The 19,051-nt window shown below is 54.8% G+C and overlaps 1 protein-coding gene across 1 annotated transcript; it reads left to right on the forward strand.

Moving 5' to 3' along the window:
- Positions 1-11,374: 11,374 nt before the first annotated feature.
- PRAME (PRAME nuclear receptor transcriptional regulator) lies at positions 11,375-15,957 on the forward strand. Its single transcript, XM_060121405.1, has 4 exons — positions 11,375-11,419; positions 12,628-12,947; positions 13,292-13,900; positions 15,381-15,957. Exons 1-4 carry the CDS (start codon positions 11,375-11,377, stop codon positions 15,955-15,957), a joined length of 1,551 nt encoding a protein of 516 aa, XP_059977388.1.
- The last annotated feature ends 3,094 nt before the right edge of the window (positions 15,958-19,051 follow it).

A 19,051-nucleotide genomic window follows, 5' to 3' on the forward strand; every position in this document is an offset into this window, starting at 1 on the left:
CATCTTATATATAATAGTTTGCATCTGCTGGTCCCAAGCTCCCAATCCATCCCTCCCCCACCCCCAACTCCTCCTTATCCCCCTCAGTTTGGAGGGTCCTCACGTCCCCCTCCAGCCTCTGTCTCTGCAGTGCTCTGAGTCTGAGGCCCGAGCCTGAGCCCTGGGCCATTTATTAGCACTTTTTAAGATGATTTTCTGGGGTACAAATGCTTTGGGACATAAGAAGTGTTCCGTGGGGAGCCCCTCTTGAAACTTCATGCAGGACAGTGTAACCCTCAAGTACCTTCCCCAAATCCTGGCCCTTGCTGCCCCCTGGTGGCTGCAGACGGTGCCAACCAAGCCCCTGGGAGGCAGCTGAGTGGGGGCTGGAAATCCCTTTTGCATCGCCCTCCCCTCCTCCCTCCTTCCCCATCAAGCTCAGCACCAGGCCCCCGATCCCTTCCATCCCCTCTAACCTCATTTCCCTTTGTCCATTAACTCCCTCCACGTTGGGATGTGTCACCTGCCACACCAGGTGGCCTGGACCCTCACCCCAGGACTATTTAGCCCACCCCACCACAGCCTTGGTACCAGGTTATGCCTGTGAGGCAGCTCTTCATACCAAGTGACAGACATTTCAGGAGCCCAAGAGAGGTGACTCTATGGCCAACGGTGGGGAAAGCTAAAGGCTTGCCTTGGGGATTGAGGGAAAAGGAGAAAGATGTTTGGGCGAAGCAATCATTTTTGACTCATGACTATTGCTTAAGTGTGTTTTGAACATGTTTGTGCTTTTTTATTTTACACACTGGTTAAAATAATAATGTCTGTTATTAAAGATAAGACTAAGTCCCACAGTCTGCAAGTTGCAGACTCAGGAAAGCTGTTGGTGTGATTCAGACCAAGTCCTAAGACCTGATACCGAAGTTGCTGAGGACGGAGGAAAATGAGATGAGATGTCCCCGCTCAACAGCGAGATAGGAAAGGGGCAAATTCCTCCTTCCTCTGCTCGTGTTCTATCCAGACCCTCAAAGGACTGGATGCTTCTCAGTTCCTCCTTTGCTCCAAGCACTGAGGCTTGGCACGCAGGGGAGCGGGCAGATGCCCTGGCCCAGCCAGGAAGGGGTGGGGGGGAGGATATCTTCTTCCCAAGAAGTTGTTCTGAAGCTGGTTCTGAGGGACACGGAGCACCTGACCTTCTGATGAGTTCCCCTCCCCACACACCTGATCTCCCCCTTCCACCACACACACACCTGGGGAGGGGCTTCCTGCCCTCTGCATCTGCAAGGCCCTTGACTTCAGGAGGCCTGAGTTTGAGTCTGGGATGGAAGGATGCTGCCCTCTACCTGAAGGCTCCTGCCTTTCCCTCTGAGCTCATTCATAGCTACCCCAAAAGGATTTTCTTTCTTTCTTTTTTTTTTTGATGTGGACCATTTTTAAAGTCTTTATTGAATTTGTTACAATACTGCTTCTGTTTTATGTTTTGGTTTTTTGGCCACGAGGCATGTGGGATCTTAGCTCCCCAACCAGGGATCAAACACACACCCCCTGCATTGGAAGGCAAAGTCTTAACCACTGTACCGCCAGGAGAGTCCCCCAAAAGGGTTTTCAAAAGTGGTGGTTCCCCCAAATCAGGACATACGGCCTTAGGAACGCAGACCAGCCATCCTGGATTCTCTCCAAGACCTTCCTTGTCAGCTTAATCTTGCAGCACACTGGGGGACTAGAGGCTGTGTGGGGTGACTGAATTTCTTCATATCTCCAAAATAAATCACTGGTCAAGGAAAACATTTATGATGGAAAAGTTTACTCCCAAATATAGAAAAGTTGGGAATTCCCTGGCCGTCTAGTGGTCAGAACTCCGTGCTTCCACTGCAGGGGGCGTGGTTCGATCCCTGGGTGGCGGGGAACTAAGATCCCACGTGCCGTGTGGCGAGGCCAAAAAACAAAACAAAACAAAACCACAAAAAACAAGCAAAAACACCCTCAAAATATAGAAAATTATTTTACCATGGCCAGCGTTATCATTTTAGTGACCACCTTCTGGACATCTTGACATGCTTAAGTACAATGTTCAGGAAAAAGAATTACATGTATTCCAGGAGGTGGGGGGGGGTCCCCTGTAACTTTCACTGCTTCTTCTACTCCAGGCCTAGTCTAGCCCCAGGAACATGGTAAACATTGTGAGCATTGCTTGAAGCAATGAAATGAATCAATGTTACTTTCATGTTTACTTGTACATGAATAGGACTATATCATACAATATAAGCAATCCTGTGACCTTTGCTTTCAAATATCTCCGACGTCATCTTTTCAGTGTGTCAACCTGAAATCAGGCCTTAAATCAGCCATCGAATCATGAAAATAACGTTCGGCAATCTTCAAAGGGATCCCCTTTCCATCTCAAGTCCCACAGATGCATCCTTTGCCCTCTCAGAGAATTAGTTACAACCTGCCACTTTAAAACAATGGTCTTCTTGTTTTGGTTTGGTTTTTTTCTGGTTCCATCCTAAAACTTATGAGCACTATCTCCTTGAGTGTTGCATCAGCAGCCTCTCAAGGACAAATGTTTGTTGAATGAGTCTGGACAAGAGGAAGGAGGGGGAGGCTGAGTCTCCAGTTGCAAAGTGAAAAAATTGAGGTTTTACCAGCCCTGTTCCAGGTAACAATCCCAGGTCCGGGGGGATCAACACAATTCCCTCATTTGTATGTACCTATGTATTCATTCATCCATCCATCCAACCATGGGTGTAGCTGGACACCTTAAGCTCTGTTAGCTCACAGGCACGGGGGATGTGTGGGGGAATGGCAGGGTTGAGCCACGAAAGATAGCCATCACTACTGCCCTGCCTGTTATTCTTGGCCACCACTACCTTCTGGTGGCCTGTGGTTAAAGATTTAGGGTCACCTGGACGACAAGGACACAGCCTCACACTTACTGGGCTTGAGTGAGGAAGCTGAATTCAAAGGACCCAAAGGAGGTCCCCCAGGCCAGCGTCAGTGACAGGGCTGGAGTTCCGCTTTGCTCTTAACCCCTCCAGGCAAGAATCCTCACCCACCTGGCTCTCACCATCTCTCCAGAAGCCCCACTTTCTCCCCTAGAGGGGCTGGGAGGAAGGAGGTGCCAAAAGCGTCCTGGATTCCGTGTCTCCAGTGCCCCCTGGTGGCCCGGACGCGACATCCCCAGGGTTCAGGGGCACCGCTTGCGAGGGTCCCGCCCCGCTCCGCCCCGCCCCGCCCCGCCCACACTTCCTTTTCCAGGCCCCTTCCTGATTTTGTCCGAAGGGGTCCGTTGGTGAAAAGAGGTGAACCCTGCACTCAGGACCAGCACAAGCTGAGGCCATCAGAGGGGCTGCGGAGGTCAGACGGAGGTGAAGAGAGCAGACACAGCAACTGTTTGGCTTCTGAAAAACCATATGGGGGGGTGGGGGGGTGGGAAGCACAATCTGGAGGGAGGACGATCTAGTCAAACCCTGGCTGGGGTCTCCGCTGCCCCAGGGGTCACATAAGTGGTAAAGTCGAGAGAGTAGGGGCCACTGGCCTGGCCAAGGGCAGGGACATCTTATCGACAAGAGGGAGGTGGGAGTGGGGCGAGGGCCCTGGAGCCGGCCCTGGCACCCCACGCCCCACAGAGAGGAAGGGGTTGCGGAAGAACAGGCCCAGAGGTGGGGGTGGGGGAGGAGTTGGAGGTGGGGGGTTCTAAGCCTCGACCCCTCCCTCCGGAACTCAAGAGCCCCTTCATCCCAGCCCACGCCCACCCCTCCCCACCCCCCCACCTACCCCCACCCCATCCCCACCTCACCCCGTTCTCCATCCTACCCCATTCCCTTCCCCCATTCCACGATTCCTCCCTCCCCCACCTCACTTCCATTCCATCCCATCTCGTACCCCCACTTCACCCATCCCCCCATCTCCTCCCCATCCCCCTAACCCTACCTTTCCCCCATCCCACCCCTGACCCACCCCATCCCCACTCTCACCACCCGGCCATCCAGTGGGCATGGCCACAGACGCCACCCCTCCCCCTCTCCGCACTTCCTCCCCGCCTACTAAACGGAACCCCTTCTAGACTCCCTGAAAGACCCCACTCGCGATCCCAGGATCTCGTGAGATTTGCCCCAGGAGGAAACGGAAAGCAGGATTGGTCGGGCCGCGTGGTTTCCGGGCGGGGCGCTGCTGAGTTTGCGGTTCTTTGTCTGCAGAGCCCAAGCGGAGAATCGTGTGGCGTGGCGCTGCGGCACGAAAGGTAAGTTCCCGTCCTGGTGCCCCCGCGTTCCCGTGGGGTGACCTTGAGCTAGTCCCCGGGGCCCCCTGCGGGCCCCCGCTCCTGTTCTCCAGCCGAAAACGAGCTCTCACGACCTGGGGCTGGAGCGGAGGCCACAGGCGGTGGGGGGCCGCCTTGGGCCTACCCGGGCCACGTGCCCCGTGAAGAGGCCGCAGCGCCGCGTGGGGGACGTAATAATCCAAGGCACCCGGGTCTGCGGGGATGGCCAGAGCTCATTGGGCGCTCTTTGCGCTGGAACTGGGGTTCCCTCGGGAGGTGCCAGGGTGTGGGGGCCAGAGAAAGGGGCAGAACTGGGGCTGCAGGACGGCGGTTAGTGCCCTTAGAGGAAGGTCCCTTTGACCCGAGCATCAGCTCTTTCCTTCGACTGTCTGCTGCTTCAGCCGATGAGAAATTTCTCGGGTTTGGAGATACGAAGAGATTCTCACTGAAACGGCAGGGTCGGGGCTCCGGTTTTCAGTTCACCCAGCAGAGTTCTCACTGTGGCTTCATAACTACACGTGTGAACACACCGTGTCTTTGTTTTTTGGAGAATTTGGGTTCTTGTATTTTGTTGTTTTTTGGGGGGAGTTTTTTTTTGCGGTATGTGGGCCTCTCACTGTTGTGGCCTCTCCCGTTGCGGAGCACAGGCTCCGGACGCGCAGGCTCAACGGCCGTGGCTCACGGGCGCAGCCGCTCCGCGGCATGTGGGCTCTTCCCGGACCGGGGCACGAACCCTGCCGATGTCCCCTACATCGGCAGGCGGACTCTCAACCACTGCGCCACGAGGGAAGCCCGAGAATTTGGGTTCTTATTCTCAGACTTGGGTGGAGACGGGTGACTGAGACGGTAGGAAACGAGGGAGACCAGGTGTCGGAGGACCTGAGGCCAGCGTGAGCTGGACCAGCGCGGCGGAAGACATCTTCAGGTAAACTGGTCCCCTGCACCTCATCATGTCCCAGGATGTCCTATTGCCCCCTCAGTGCTGTTAATCGTGGAGCTGCATGCAATCTGCATCCTGAAGCCCTTACAGGGGGAGGAGGATGAGCAGCCTTTATTTTTCCAAGTCATTTTCCCAAGAGAGCTTTCATCTTGCTGCCTTCTTAGAAGAAGCAACTGCAATGTGTTGGGGTCCCATTCCCGAAGCCACGGTTACGTTCAGAACCTGTGCTTGGGGCGAAAGAGCAGGGCTGGCATAAGTCCCCAGAGACTTGAGTCCTGTGTGGTGTTGGGCAGGGGCAGGGTGGGTGAGCCCAGGGAGGTTTTGGTCTCCCTAAGCGGTGGGCTGGGACCCCTGGGCCTAGGGGCGGTCCCGGAAAGAAAGCACCCCGAGGGCACAACGAGTCCTCCAGCTTCAGCCCAAGGTGGCCAGGGAGGCGGACCTGGAGCTGGAGGATGGAGAGGGACCCCAGGAGCGAGGACGAGCTCGTGCACTGGGGGTGCTGGGCAGCACATGGGTGCTGTTAATGCCAGCGCACCGGGCTGTAACCCCCAGTATCACTGCTGCCTCCAGAGCAGGAAATGTGGCCTCTCTGTCCCAGAGCCACAGCCTTGTATTAAACACAGACACTGAGTGGTTGTCAGGACAGACTGGGCTCGGGACCCAGAGAGGAGCAGGATGTGCAAAGGGGAGAGGTCAAGAGATGTTGAGGGTGGAGGGAGAAAAGAGGGTCAGCCCTGGGCTGCCAGATGGTCCCCTCCTTAGTGCCTCTCACCTGTGCAGACAGACCATGAGCAGACCCCAGGCCATGGCGGAGACCCCCACGAGCTCTTCTGCAGCCATGGCGCCAGGCTGGGCTCCCCACACCTTTCTTAGCCCCTGCCTCACGTGTGGGAGGGTCCTCTGTGCACAGCTGCTTCCCAAATCCTTCAGGCGACACCGTATCAGCGAATCTGCTTCCTTCGTCCTGGCGAGGGCAAGCAGTGCTGGGAGGTTTCCTGGAGCCTGAGCTCCCGGGGTACGGCTGCTGAGCCGAGGTACCAGTGAGTGCAGGCCTTTCTGGATTTCTCCCCGATATATCGCCCCTCCCCCCATCTTCCTGGAAGACCTGGCAGGACCCACAGAGCTGCTGAGTGCCTAGACTGTGGTGGGTGATGTCCCCGGAATGGAGGCTCCTGTCCTCCGCTCTCGTCCCCGACCTTGTCCACTGTCCACGAACAGAGTGGGCTGTTCCCATCCGCAGGCGACTTCCCCGGGCACACTCCCACTGGGCTGGCACGTTGATGGCTTAGCGAGCCCTGGACCAGGAGCCAGGGGCCTCGTTCCCGTGTCACCCTCTCGTGGCTGGCTCTGTGACACAGGTGCAAAGGACTCGCCCTTTTGAGCCTCAGCCACTGCACAGGGAAAGGAAAAAGCAATTTAAGGCCCCTGCCGACATTTCAGATCTTGAGGGAGAACCCGAGGCTAGGAGAGTGAAACGCTTTGATGATTTAAGCTCTACCAAACACGAGGAATTGTTGACTGACTCGTCATTCTGATTCAGAATCCAGCTTCAGGCTCCTTGTCCCCATCTCGTGGAGAAGCTTCATGAAGGGCATGGTTGTGACAAAAAAATGAAGATGTCCCAGAGGCGGTGATGCCAGCAAACATCTTCACAGTAAAGGAACTTGGAGATAATGTCAGGCCCTGAAAACACAAAGGGTGAAATGTTGGAAGCAGATCCAGGCTTAGAAAGCAGAGTGACACCGCAATGAGAAGCCCACGCACCACAACGAAAAGTAGCCCCCGCTCGATGCACCTAGAGAAAGCCCGCATGCAGCAACGAAAACCCAATGCAGCCAAAAGTAAATAAATAAATTAAAAAAAAAAAAAAAAAGGCAGAGTGATGAGTTGTCCGGGCTTAGGAAGGACACTCAGCCCCGACTGCAAGTTATGTGATGAGAAGCAGGGAAGCAGTGTTGAGAGGATTCTTGATGAGTTTTTCACAAAGAAACAAAACACTTTTTCTCAGTGCTTAAAATCACAGTGTACTAAAAAATATAGCTTTACTGGGCTTCCCTGGTGGCGCAGTGGTTGAGAGTCCGCCTGCCGATGCAGGGGACACGGGTTCGTGCCCGGGTCCAGGAGGATCCCACATGCTGCGGAGCGGCTGGGCCCGTGAGCCATGGCCGCTGAGCCTGCGCGTCCGGAGCCTGTGCTCTGCAACGGGAGAGGCCACAACAGTGAGAGGCCCGCGTACTGGGAAAAAAAAAAAAAATAGCTTTACTCTTTTTACTTTTCTAAACATTACAGTGGATCGTGTTAAGAGGGTTCTTAACGTTTTCAAAAAATATGTAACGGCTGCAGGAAAAGCCATGTTTTGCCTTAGATTATGAAGGTTGGCTTTGGTCGCCTTGGTGGCCCTGGGCCACCGTGCAGGCCACGTCCGCCTGTCATTATTTTTTCGACTTGCTTGTTTTTCATTTGTCTGCTTATACAGAAAATACGTTTTTTCCCTGTGATGAGAACTCTTCGGATTTACTCTCTCAATGACTTTCATACGTAACCTACAACAGTGTCAGTTATACTTACCCTGTTGTACATCATCTCCCTAGTATGTACTTCTAACTAGAAGACGACCATGACATTTTCACTGGGCTGTTCCTCCCCGTCACCCAGAACAGCAGTGGATGGTCTGCTCCAGGCACTCTGTAAATGTTTTGAGTAAATCGAGGGTTGCCGATAGAGGGGGAGTCTGGGTATGGGGGCGAGGGGACCAGCTGGGCGGGAGACCTCCCTGTGAGCGCGTCCCCTCTGCCTGGTGCCTCCTGCCAGCCCTCAGCACAGGGTGGGCTGTCCCCTCAAAGGTGGAGCCAGTGCTCCCCGAGTCCTGAGGCTCACTGACCCTCCTCCAGTGGAAAACAGTCCAGTGCAAAGGGCTGGACAGCCTAACGCACCTGGTGTCACTCTGAGCCACAGTAACCTTATGGCTTGGTGTTGGAGAGTCGGGGTCAGTTGGATGACAGGGATGAACCCCAGACCCCTCTTCTCTCCTCCTCTGTCCAAAAGCACAGTTCCCACCATCTCAGGCAATACCGAGGTTGACCGTGCAAAGTCCTGAGAAGCATCCTCTCCGGGGCCAAAGGCCAAGACTGGGGCCTCCCCTTCTCTCTGAACCTCTCTCATCTTTGTGTCTAGGGTCAGTGCTCCCTCTCTGTCCCTTGGAGTTGGCAAGGGGGACAGCCACTGGCACCTCCCCCAGGCCAAGGCAAACAGAGCCAGATCCTGGGAACACTCCCAGTCCCCAAGTGCCCTTAGTGGTCCCAGACATGGCTTCAGCATATAAGGGACACATTTCTGAGAGCCAGGAAACCAGGCCCCCGGCTCTGCTGCCATTTCCCTCCTACCCCCTCGTCCTGGGCCATCCCCCGCCCAACCAGCCTGGAGTGGGCCCTCAGCCTCCCGCACCCCTACTTGCCTCTAGAAGCACTTCCCTCAGGATTAACTGGCTGGACCCAGGGTGACCTGGATGTCAGACGTGTCCTCACTGGGGAGGAAGAAGTGGGGAGACTTGCTTGTTTCGGTCTAGATGTCATTGGATGTGAAGTGGAACCACATCTTGCCAAGTGCAGGAAGAGGCAGAGAGAGGGCTGACAGAGACCTTCGATTTTTCAAAAGGCCCAGAGGGCAAAATATTCCAGGGCAAGAAGAGATCTGACTGCAGAGGGAAAGGAGACGTACCAGATCCTGGGTAGGATCTTGTCTGCTCGAGGTGGGGTCAAGAGAGCCGAAGGAGGAGAAGCCACCATCGGCCTGGCACCCAGGGCCTCTGTCAGCCTGGTGCCTCTGAAGACCAGCAGGGTTGGGGTCTTCCTCTGGAAGCCAGGAAGGGTCATCTTCCAGCATTTCTGGTGCTTCTGTGAATGCAGAAAAGTAGCTGGCCTTTTCTTTACCTTCTTCTACACTCGTTATATCAGAAGAATTGGGGAGAAATCCGTGATTTCTGTTGATGCCAGTGGAAGGATGTCCGGTCCCTCACCCTCCCCGCATCGTGGCCACACCCCAGGCTCTGGGAGAGGTGGGCTGACTTGCCAGGGATGCAGAGAGGGGGGGCTGCCCCATCAGCACAGGCCAGGAGCCGGAACCTGGGGACGCACATGCATTCTAAAGACCCCAGGAAGGCCCTGGGGGCAGATGCTTTGCGTTCCCAGTAGAAATTCTGTGACTGGAGACGGGAAGGGGGACAGGACACCCCCCCACCATGAGCTCAGAGGCTGCTCTGGCCTGTGCAGCATGAGAACAGGTGACCAGGATGTGGTAGAAACGTCCCCCCAGTGGACTCATGCCTGGGCCTTGGGAGTCGTCCTGGGCCAGTCCTGACACTGGGCAGGAAGGACAGGTCTTCCTGCAGCTGTGCCCCTGGTCCTTCTGCCTCTGGACAAACAGGCTCTGCATGGAGGTGGAGGTGGACAGAGGGGGGTCCCCTGCCTCGCTGGGGAAGAATGTTCGGCTTATACTTCCCATTTTTACATCATTCGAAGGCAGTGGTCCCTCCTGCCTCCTTGGATCTCCTGGATGCTGGGTTCCCATGGAAACATCCCAGGCTTGGACGTCTGCCATTGCCTGTTTCCCCGAGGTCCACGTGAAGTCAGTCATCTCTTCCTAACGCTCTGTGGGGCAGATCCATCCACACCCCTCCCCCAAGCAGGTCTTCTGGTTACTCCCTGAGTGGAGCATGGCAGTGTCCACCCCTGGCCAAGTCCCCGGCTCACCAGGCTGAAAAGGAAACTAACTGAATTTCAGCTTTTCTCTGAAGGTTATTTGAGGCGCTGGATGACAGTTGCGAGCACCACTCGGTGGCTGCTCCAGAATCGGGAACATTCTGCTTAACGTACTAATCTCGACTTCCTGCAGCTGATCAGTCCAGGTGATGGTCTGGGAGTTGAGTGCCCATAGAGCACATTCTAGCTTAACCCTGTTTTAGGCAAACTGCTGATAGGGACGGTAGAAATTTGGAGAAAGCAGTCTCTGGGAAATTACCAAACCAGAGAGCATCCTTCAGAGAATGCTGCCACCTCGCCCACACAATAGAATTGTCGGGGCGTCACAATGCAGGGGGCGGAGAGGTTCCGTCAGCCTGTATTCTGAAACCTCAACAGAACCAACGTGTGAGCCAGCCCAGCAGGGGCATCGCCCCCAAACCCTTCAATACCGAGCAGAGCTTCACGTCCCCTGAGGAGAAGTTCGGTGTTAGAGTAGCTGTGCTTAACGCAGAGCAAGAGAAAAGCTGAATTTTGTTTGTGGGCCTAATGGTGCTCTCGCGTCAGAAACCCTGTAAGTGAAAGCCTTAGGGGAGGGGTCGGGGGGCTTTTTGAAGCCGCTTTGCATTACTTGTTTCCTAGGATTGAGGAAATGTTAAGTTATCCACAAACACTGGGAAGGGGCCTTTGAAGGTCATGATGAGGGTTGAAGCTGCTGGACAGAGCCTGGGCTGGGATGTGGAAGAGGACTCCTGAGCCTCAGGGCAAGTCCTCTTCTGGTTGCAGCCCTTTGCTGACACCGATATGTGTGCTTGGCCCACGTTTATTTCCCTCCCTGCCTCCAAGAGCCCAAAGAGCCCACAGCCCTGACCCCCTCAGTGGCTTTCAGGCTGAATAAGGTGTGTCCCAGGTTTGGCCACCAGCACAGTTCTGGCCTCTCCCAGCCCACATGCCTACATTTCATCTTGTCAAGCCAATTTGCATATCCCCGCTTCTGGGAGGAAACACCCTTTGCTCCAGGGACAGAGGGAGGAAGATTGAGTCTTGGGTTTGCCTTGGCTTTAAGGGATCCACCAGGTCCCCCCGTAGCCACTCCTGCTGGCAATTTCTCAGGCCCATCCTGACAAAGGTCTCTGAATTCCTCCAAACACAACACACTTTCCCTGGTCTTGGGTAATTTCCTTGGTCTCATTACAAACGCCCAGCCCCTCCCTCTTCCCAGCCAGCTCCTAGTTGTCATGTTGACCTGACCTCCTTTGGGGAAGCCTTAAGCCTCAAAATCTGGAGGACCCGCCATCCCTCAGTGTTACCTCTGTTCCCCCATGAACGGGCACACATTTTGCAGTTGTAGGTTACGTATAAGTGACTGTGTGGTTCTCAGGAATTGTGTTATATTTCTTTTTCCTTTGGGGTGACACCACTAGGTCTGCACAAAGCTGGCTTAACTCAGACATTGGGATGGTTTTGATGTGGCCCATGCTCCTCGAACAAATATGCTTGCAGGTTGGTTTTCTTCTTTTATCTTTTGCTTTCACGAGTGGACAGAGGATCCTATCAGTTGTGTGTAAGGAGAAAGTCAAATCAGCGTTAGCTGGATGGATTTCCAGTAATAAGATTCCGCTTTCCATTTGAAATGGAAATTTCAGCTGGGATCTGAAAAGTGTGGCCAGGAAGGCCTCTCATGGCTCCTCAGGAGCCAGAGGAGGGACTCAGAGGCCTGAGCACATTGCTGCTTGCACCACACCCGCCCTGGCATCTGGGGCCTCGGGCCCTGACCACTGCCCCAGCCAGGGTCTCCACAGGACAGGCCATGCAGGCCAAGGTCCTGTAGAGAATTTTTCTTCGCCTTCTGTACACGTTTGCAGTAGCAGGCTTTGCTTTTGCTTCTATGTGAAGTTTTGCCTTAATCCCAAACGTTTTGATTTCTGCTCTGGTTATGCCACTCATAGACAGTTACAGTATTTCTTAACCAAATAGATTTTTTTTCTTTTATTGACGTAAGACATCTAATTAGTTGGAATTTTTGGATGACATGTTACATATTTGGTTTGTGACTAGTAATTATAGTTCATATCATTTATGGTTTTGTGATTTTTACTAGTTTAAAGGGCTTTTTTGGTTTGTTTTCATTTTAGAAATGAAAAGTTTTTTTTTTAATTCCATGGAATAAAAAAAAATTCCATAATAATAATACTCATAGGTACATCTTGGAATCAGTTTTTATTTTTCTTAATCTCTAACATCACATGCTATCAAATACTGTCATGCTGCTTTATGGTTTCTGATTTAAAGATTTTTAAATGGGGTAACAGTACCCACTGTGTGGTACTCCTCCACCTTTCCCATCTGGGTTATTTGTTGGAGTTTAGGAAGAGACCATGTTGGGCTAAACTCCTTATTCCTGTTGTTTTCAGTCCTTGAGTGATAATCAGAAGCTTTTCTCCGGAGAGGGTGGGGTCAGCTGTCAGGCTTCTAGGTACCCACCTTTCAGAGGGGCTGGGATTAAATGCAGCATGGGTGGATATGGGATAGGGCGAGAGCTCACCTCGTCCCCTCATTGGGGCTGGCACCAGCAGGGCCAGAGCTGTGGCCTTGTGGCCAGAGGGGTGTCTTTGGCCCTGCGTTGGGTCCCCTAGAGGGTGGAGGGACGGCAGGGTCGCCGGTCCTTGGCCGGAGAAGGACCCACCCCTTGCTCTCTGGTGTCCCTCCAGTACTCACTCTTGAGCAGATTCTTCAGGGTGGGCATCCGGGCCCCGCCGAAACTCCTGGAACTGGCCGTCCAGAGCCTGCTGAGGGATGAGGCCTTGGCCATCGCCGCTCTGGAGGAGCTGCCCGCTGAGCTCTTCCCACCCCTGTTCTCCGCGGCCTTTGCCGGGATGCACGGCCAGGCCGTGAAGGCGATGGTGCAGGCCTGGCCCTTCCCCTGCCTCCCGCTGGGGTCCCTGATGAAGGAGCACAAGCCTCACCTGGAGACCTTCCAAGCTGCAATCGACGGCCTGGACGTCCTGCTTGCCCAGGAGGTCCGCCCCAGGTGAGGGCGCCCCAGCAGGCGGGTGGGGCCTGGGGGTCTGAGCAAGACGCAGCTGGCATCGGGTGGGGTGTGGTGCGGGGCCACGGGGAGGCCTTGGGGCCGTGGCGGGGCTACTCTGGGAATAGGCTTTCGGGCGTGCAGGGCTACTTAAGGTGCAGAGGTGACAAAAGGCACGTGGGCTCACCCCCTCCTCGTGGCGCTTAAAGTGGGGACCAGGAGGGGCCCCGGAAGCTCGAGGAGCAGCTGGTGTCTGGGGTGTAGCACCCTTGCCTGGGTTCTGAGCCGTGCGGTCCTGGTCCCCGTGGGTCTCCGCACAGCTCAGTGTGTCTCCCGTTGTCCCGCAGGCGGTGGAAGCTGCAGGTGCTGGATTTGCGCCGGAACGCCCACCAGGACTTCTGGACCGTGTGTTCCGGCACCAGGGCTGGTGTGTGCTCACTGCTGGAGCCTGAGGTGGCCCGGCCCGTGAGGAAGAGGCGCCGGGTGGAAGGTGCAAGGGCGTGGTCGAAGCAGACCTCGGCCCCCGTGGAGGTGCTCATAGACCTGTGCCTCAAGGAGGGCACCCCCGATGCGTCCCTAAGCTACCTCCTGAAGAAGGTCAAGCAGAGGAGGGGCTCACTCCGCCTGTGCTGTCAGAAGCTGAGGGTCTTCTCCATGCCGATGCAGAACATCAGGAAGATCCTGAAGCTGGTGCAGCTCGACTCTGTCCAGGACCTGGAGGTGAACTGCACCTGGAAGCTGGCCACCCTGGGCAGGTTCGCGCCGCACCTGGGCCAGATGGTCAGCCTGCGCCGGCTGCTCCTCTCGCACATCCACATGACACCGCACGCCGCCCCCGGCATGGAGGAGCGTTGCGTCAGCCAGCTCACCTGCCAGTTTTCCAGCCTGCAGCACCTGCAGGAGCTCTACCTGGATTCCATCTCCTTCCTTGAGGGCCGCCTGGACCAGGTGCTCAGGTGAGGCGTGGCGCTGTCTCTGCAGACCAGGGCAGGCCTCTCTCGTTTCGTTATCCGTGGGGTGTCTGTCTACTGTCGGCCTGCCATGGATGGTGCCAGAGTGCACGGGCCACTCAGAGGTCCACACGATGCCACCAGTCCGTCCCCCGGCACCTTGTCACATAGCCTCCCAGGTTAGGGTCGGAGGTGTGGCTTCAGTTAGATGCCTGTCAAAGGGGACTCTTCGCTGGGAATCTGCATCGTGGGGGCTTTGGGCCAGGTGAGGGTGGCTTTGGGAATTCTTCCTGAGAGAGTGATGTCTAAGCTGAGATGATGGAAAATAACTAAGCAGGAGGACATTAACCAGGGGAAAGCCCATCCAACGTGAGGTTTCAAATCGGAAGCTCTGTGCTGAGCAGCTGGTCCACGTGAGCCTGTCCCTCCCACCTATCCCACTTTCCTGTCTGTCCCGGGTTGCTTTAGGCTCCAGGTGAGGTGTGATGTGGGAAATGGGTGATTGTGGAAATGACGGGGAGGGAGCAGGAGTGAAGAGTTGTGGCGTCCATCAGGACGTTAGCAGTTATTGCTCCTAAATAGTCCAGAGAAGAGAAACAAGAAGTCAAATGAGTATCATCATTGAAGTGGCTCCAATCTCGAGTCCAAATTACAACTATTGTTTGCTTCTAAGGCTTCTGATTATATAGGAATTCTTCAGTAACAGATGATTTCTTCTAGAAATGTGTTCTTCATTCTTAAAATAGAATCATAGCTTTACCTGGGACACAATGATGAAAGAGGAGAGAATGCAGCCCGATTTATTTGTGTGAAAGAGTTGGATTGATTTCCTTTCTGGCGACTGCAAACTCAAAGCATTAAGAATAAACGTGTTCATGACACAAGGACAACGACAAACAAAAGAGTTGTGGAAAGTGAGGGATGGTTTGTGGCTGATGCAGCGACCAGAGTTAGCCCCTGCCGGCTGGACCCCTGGGGACGTTGCCAGACCTTGCCTGGCTTAGCCCTTTAAGCACAGATCCCAGTACTCTCACTGGGAACAGAGAAACAGGTGATGGGGTCCAGGAAGCGGCAGGAAGGAAGCCCGAGTTAAAAGCGGTTTAGGTCATGTCTCCCAATACTGTAGTTTGCTGATCCCCTCTCTCACTTGGGACATGGGGTCAGGCTCCCCGGTGGGCACCTGCCATTGTTACCTTACCTGTGCTCACAACACCTGGCAGGGGTATGTCGTCCCCCACTTGACGGGTGAGCACAGGGAGCACTTGAGGATTCCTTCCCTCGACCCCGTCACACGGCAGATAAGGGATGGGGAAGGACCCCGCTCAACCTTGGGCTGACCTGGCATCTCTCCTTTGACCATGCAGCCTCCTCCGGAAGACTGGGATCTGGTGAAATGGGCCTCTCTTCCCTTGAGGCCTGGGCCACCCCACATCCCTCCGCCCACCACCTCCATCCTCCCGGGACTGACTGCTCTGTCTCTCTCCAGGTGTCTGAAGAACCCCCTGGAGACCTTGTCGATTACCAAGTGCCTGATTTCAGAGGCAGACCTGATGCATCTGTCGCAGTGGCCGAGCGTCAGCCAGCTGAAGGATCTGAGCCTTAGCGGGGTCAACCTGACCGGCATAAGCTCCAAGCCCCTCTGGGTCCTGATCGAGAAGGCCTCGGCCACCCTCCAGGACCTGGACCTGGACGAGTGTGGCATCATGGACTCCCAGTTCAGCGCCCTCCTGCCCGCCCTGAGCCACTGCTCCCAGCTCACCACCTTCAGCTTCTGCGGCAACCCCATCTCGATGGCTGTGCTGGAGAGCCTGCTGCGCCACACCGTGGGGCTGAGCAAGCTGAGCCTCGTGCTGTACCCCGCGCCCTTGGAGAGCTACGAGGACGTGCACGGCACCGTCCACCTGGGCCGCCTGGCGCACCTGCACGCCCGGCTCAAGCAGGTGCTGCAGGAGTTGGGGCTTCCCAGTATGGTCTGGTTCAGCGGCGACCCCTGTCCGCACTGTGGCGACAGGACCTTCTACAACCCAGAGCCCATCCTGTGCCCCTGTTACATGGCCGCCTAGCCCAGCGAACGAGCCGCAGGCTTTGTCGCGGGCACGCGGACACTGCCGCTCAGACGTCAGCGCATCTCGAAGAAACACAAGCTATAGTTTCAGACAATTGTTCATTGTTAGCGGGAAAAGGAAAGGTGATTCAGAGCTGGGCGGGGGGTATGGTGACTTGGGGAGTTGATGGGATCTTCGGGGAGATGCATCTTGTAGAGTTAGAAATGTGAATCTAAATTTCTAGAGGGGTATTCAGGCTTGAGAAGTAGATGGGGGCGTTACCCCTACGTGGATAGTTATAAAGAAATGGTCAGAAATAAAGGGAACCTCAGTGTCATTCACCTGGTGTTCGCTGTGATCTGTGACCGTGATTCTCCCGTTTAAACCTCAGGAATCTCCTGTTAGTGATTAAGTAAGAAGCCAGCCTGTGTGAGGCCCAGGCAGCCTAGGCTGGACGAGGTTTGGCCCCAAGAGTTAACAGCACCATTTCTCCCTCCCTTTGGTCTTGTTTCTGGATCACCTGTTAGGTCCTCACTTACTTCTGTGGCTGTTCAGTCTATCATTGCACACAAGGTGTGTTCTCAGGGCCTGGAATGTACTAAGTGCCCAATAGTGAGCACCACTGGAGGAAACATTCTTCCAAGGGACCCTCGCTGCCAGCTCCACCCAGGCACTGGACTCCAGCACCCTCCGCAGTGGATCCAGCAGATGCAGAGCCTCCATCCCTGGCCCTGGGTGGTGCCAGGATAGGGCTTCAATGTGCAAAGTCAGGCCCCGAGTCCTGGGAGAAAAATCCACCCACAGACCATCTGGAGCCTCTGGGACTCACCAGCCCATACCCGCCTTCCCACTGCGTCCAGCCCCTTGAATTCAGTCAGTTGTGGCCTGTAAAAACATCCTAATTCCTGCTAGCAAAATACTAGTAAGCTCACATAGACAAATAACATTTGTTTACTATTCGTTTCCCACATTGAAAAGAGTTCATCGTTTTGTGCGGAGGTAGGTCACACCAGGGTGAGAATGCCCTTCTTCCGGGAAGACCCCCCTTCTTCCCTGTCGAGGAGGTGATAAGCCAGCTCTGATGCCCTGGATTCTGGGTCCGAAGAGAGAACAAACCCACGCCAGGTCTTGGGAGCACTCGGATAGAGCAGGTGAACGTCAGATTTGGTTTGGGGGTGTGGTGGGGCCACCCCGTGGGACCCCCCAAGACAGCCCACCCAAATGAAAGGGACACGAGCTTCCCTGGGGGTGCAATGGTTAAGAATCCACCTACCAATGCAGGAGACACGGGTTCGAGCCCTGGTCCGGGAAGATCCTGCATGCCGCAGCGCAACTAAGCCCGTGCGCCACAACTACTGAGCCTGCACGCTACAGCTACTGATGCCTGCGTGCCTAGAGCCCATGCCCCAAAACAAGCCACCGCAGTGAGAAGCCCGTACACCACAATGAAGAGCAGCCCCCGCTCGCCGCAACTAGAGAGTCCGTGCACAGCAACAAAGATCCAACGCAGCCAAAAATAAGTAAATAAATAAATTTACAAAAAAAAAAAAAAAGGGACATGTCATAGAGTGGGGTCTGCCCTGTGGCCCTGGGCTGCCTTACCTGGCTTCCCACACACGACCTGGGGAGGAGGCCACACACCAAGGCCGGGGCAGGGCTCGTCTGCATGTCCCTGACCAGGAGCCATCCTCCACCGCCTATCTGGTGTGGCCAACTGTCAGCAATCCCTTATCCTGCCGCACAGCCACTGGCCCTTCTCTATCCTCTTCCCCTAGCAGGCACCCTCTTTTCTTCTGCCCCACCCCTGCCAGCCTCCTACCCTATGCCCCGTAAGAAAGAACAAGAAATGGACCCCTCGGCTTGGGGACATGCTTTGCCATTTCTGAAAGAAGAGAGAATGCAGACATCTGTATAAGTGATGGTGTGCTGGGAAGAAGGGAGTCAGAAAAAGATCTCTCTTACTTTTCCCCAGTGCGCACCCAGTCTCAGCATCCCCAAGCATCCCTAAGTTACAGACCGTATTTTCCGGAACGGGAACTGGCACCTCTGGGATATGAGGAAAAGTATACAGGACGAGCAGGTTCTCCACGAGGAAGGACAGAGGCAGAGATCGTGGGATCTCAGTGCCAGATTTCTCAGCCGCAAAACAGATAACCACACTGGCCTCATGACATTGCAGTGAGGTCACCCACAGGGCTAACCTACGGAAGGCACTTGCCCGGTCATGGATGGCCCCATATAGGACAGTGGGGATTATTAGCTGCCCGATGCAAGTAAAGGAAGAAAAGCAAAAGTGAACACTGCCTCTTGCTTCTCAAGCAGGATGCCCTGCACTTGGGACTTTATTTGGCCCAGAGACCACACTTGAGAAAGAAATCTTACAAGAATCTTTGTTCAGAATTTAGATTTTGTCATGAACATGTTCAAAGAGGCATATGCTATCAATGCAGTGAGGTTCTCAAAGTCAAGTTTGGCTGGAGAGGAAGCTCGTCCGTAAGGATGGGGCATGGGGAGGTAGTGACTGCTGGGGGCCCAAGGGCCCGGGGGCCATGTGGATGGAGGCCCTGTGTGTGTGTGGGCAGGGGGAGCGGGGTCTGCAGCTGTTGGGAAGCAGGCAGGGAGAGTATGGCACATAGGGTGGGATGATTGGAAGTAACCATTTACCCAGGAGCAGCCCCAGCTGCACGTCGGACAGGCAGGAAGGTTAGGGCAGCTGAGGGATAGGATGTGAGAGGGGTGAAGCTGAATAGGAAAGAGCCAGAGAGCAATCTAACACAGGGAAATAGCCACGGGCAGAAACAAGACCAAAAGAAGGCCTGACATGGGAGCTCCCTGGCAGTCAGTGATTAGGACTCACCGCTTTCACTGCCTTGGCCTGGATTGCATCCCTGGTCTGGGAACTAAGATCCTGCAAACTGTGCAGCACGGCCAAAAAAAAAGGCCACACAAAACATTCTCTGACATAAGTCTCGTACCAATGTTTTCTTAGGTCAGTCTCCCAAAGCAATAGAAAGAAAAACAAAAACAAACAGGACCTAATCAAAGTTACTGCATAGCAAAACTTTTGCACACAAAGGAAACTGTAAACAAAATGAAAAGACAGCCTACGGAC

This window comes from Lagenorhynchus albirostris, chromosome 14 (assembly GCF_949774975.1).
Source record: "Lagenorhynchus albirostris chromosome 14, mLagAlb1.1, whole genome shotgun sequence".
Classification (NCBI taxonomy): domain Eukaryota; kingdom Metazoa; phylum Chordata; class Mammalia; order Artiodactyla; family Delphinidae; genus Lagenorhynchus; species Lagenorhynchus albirostris.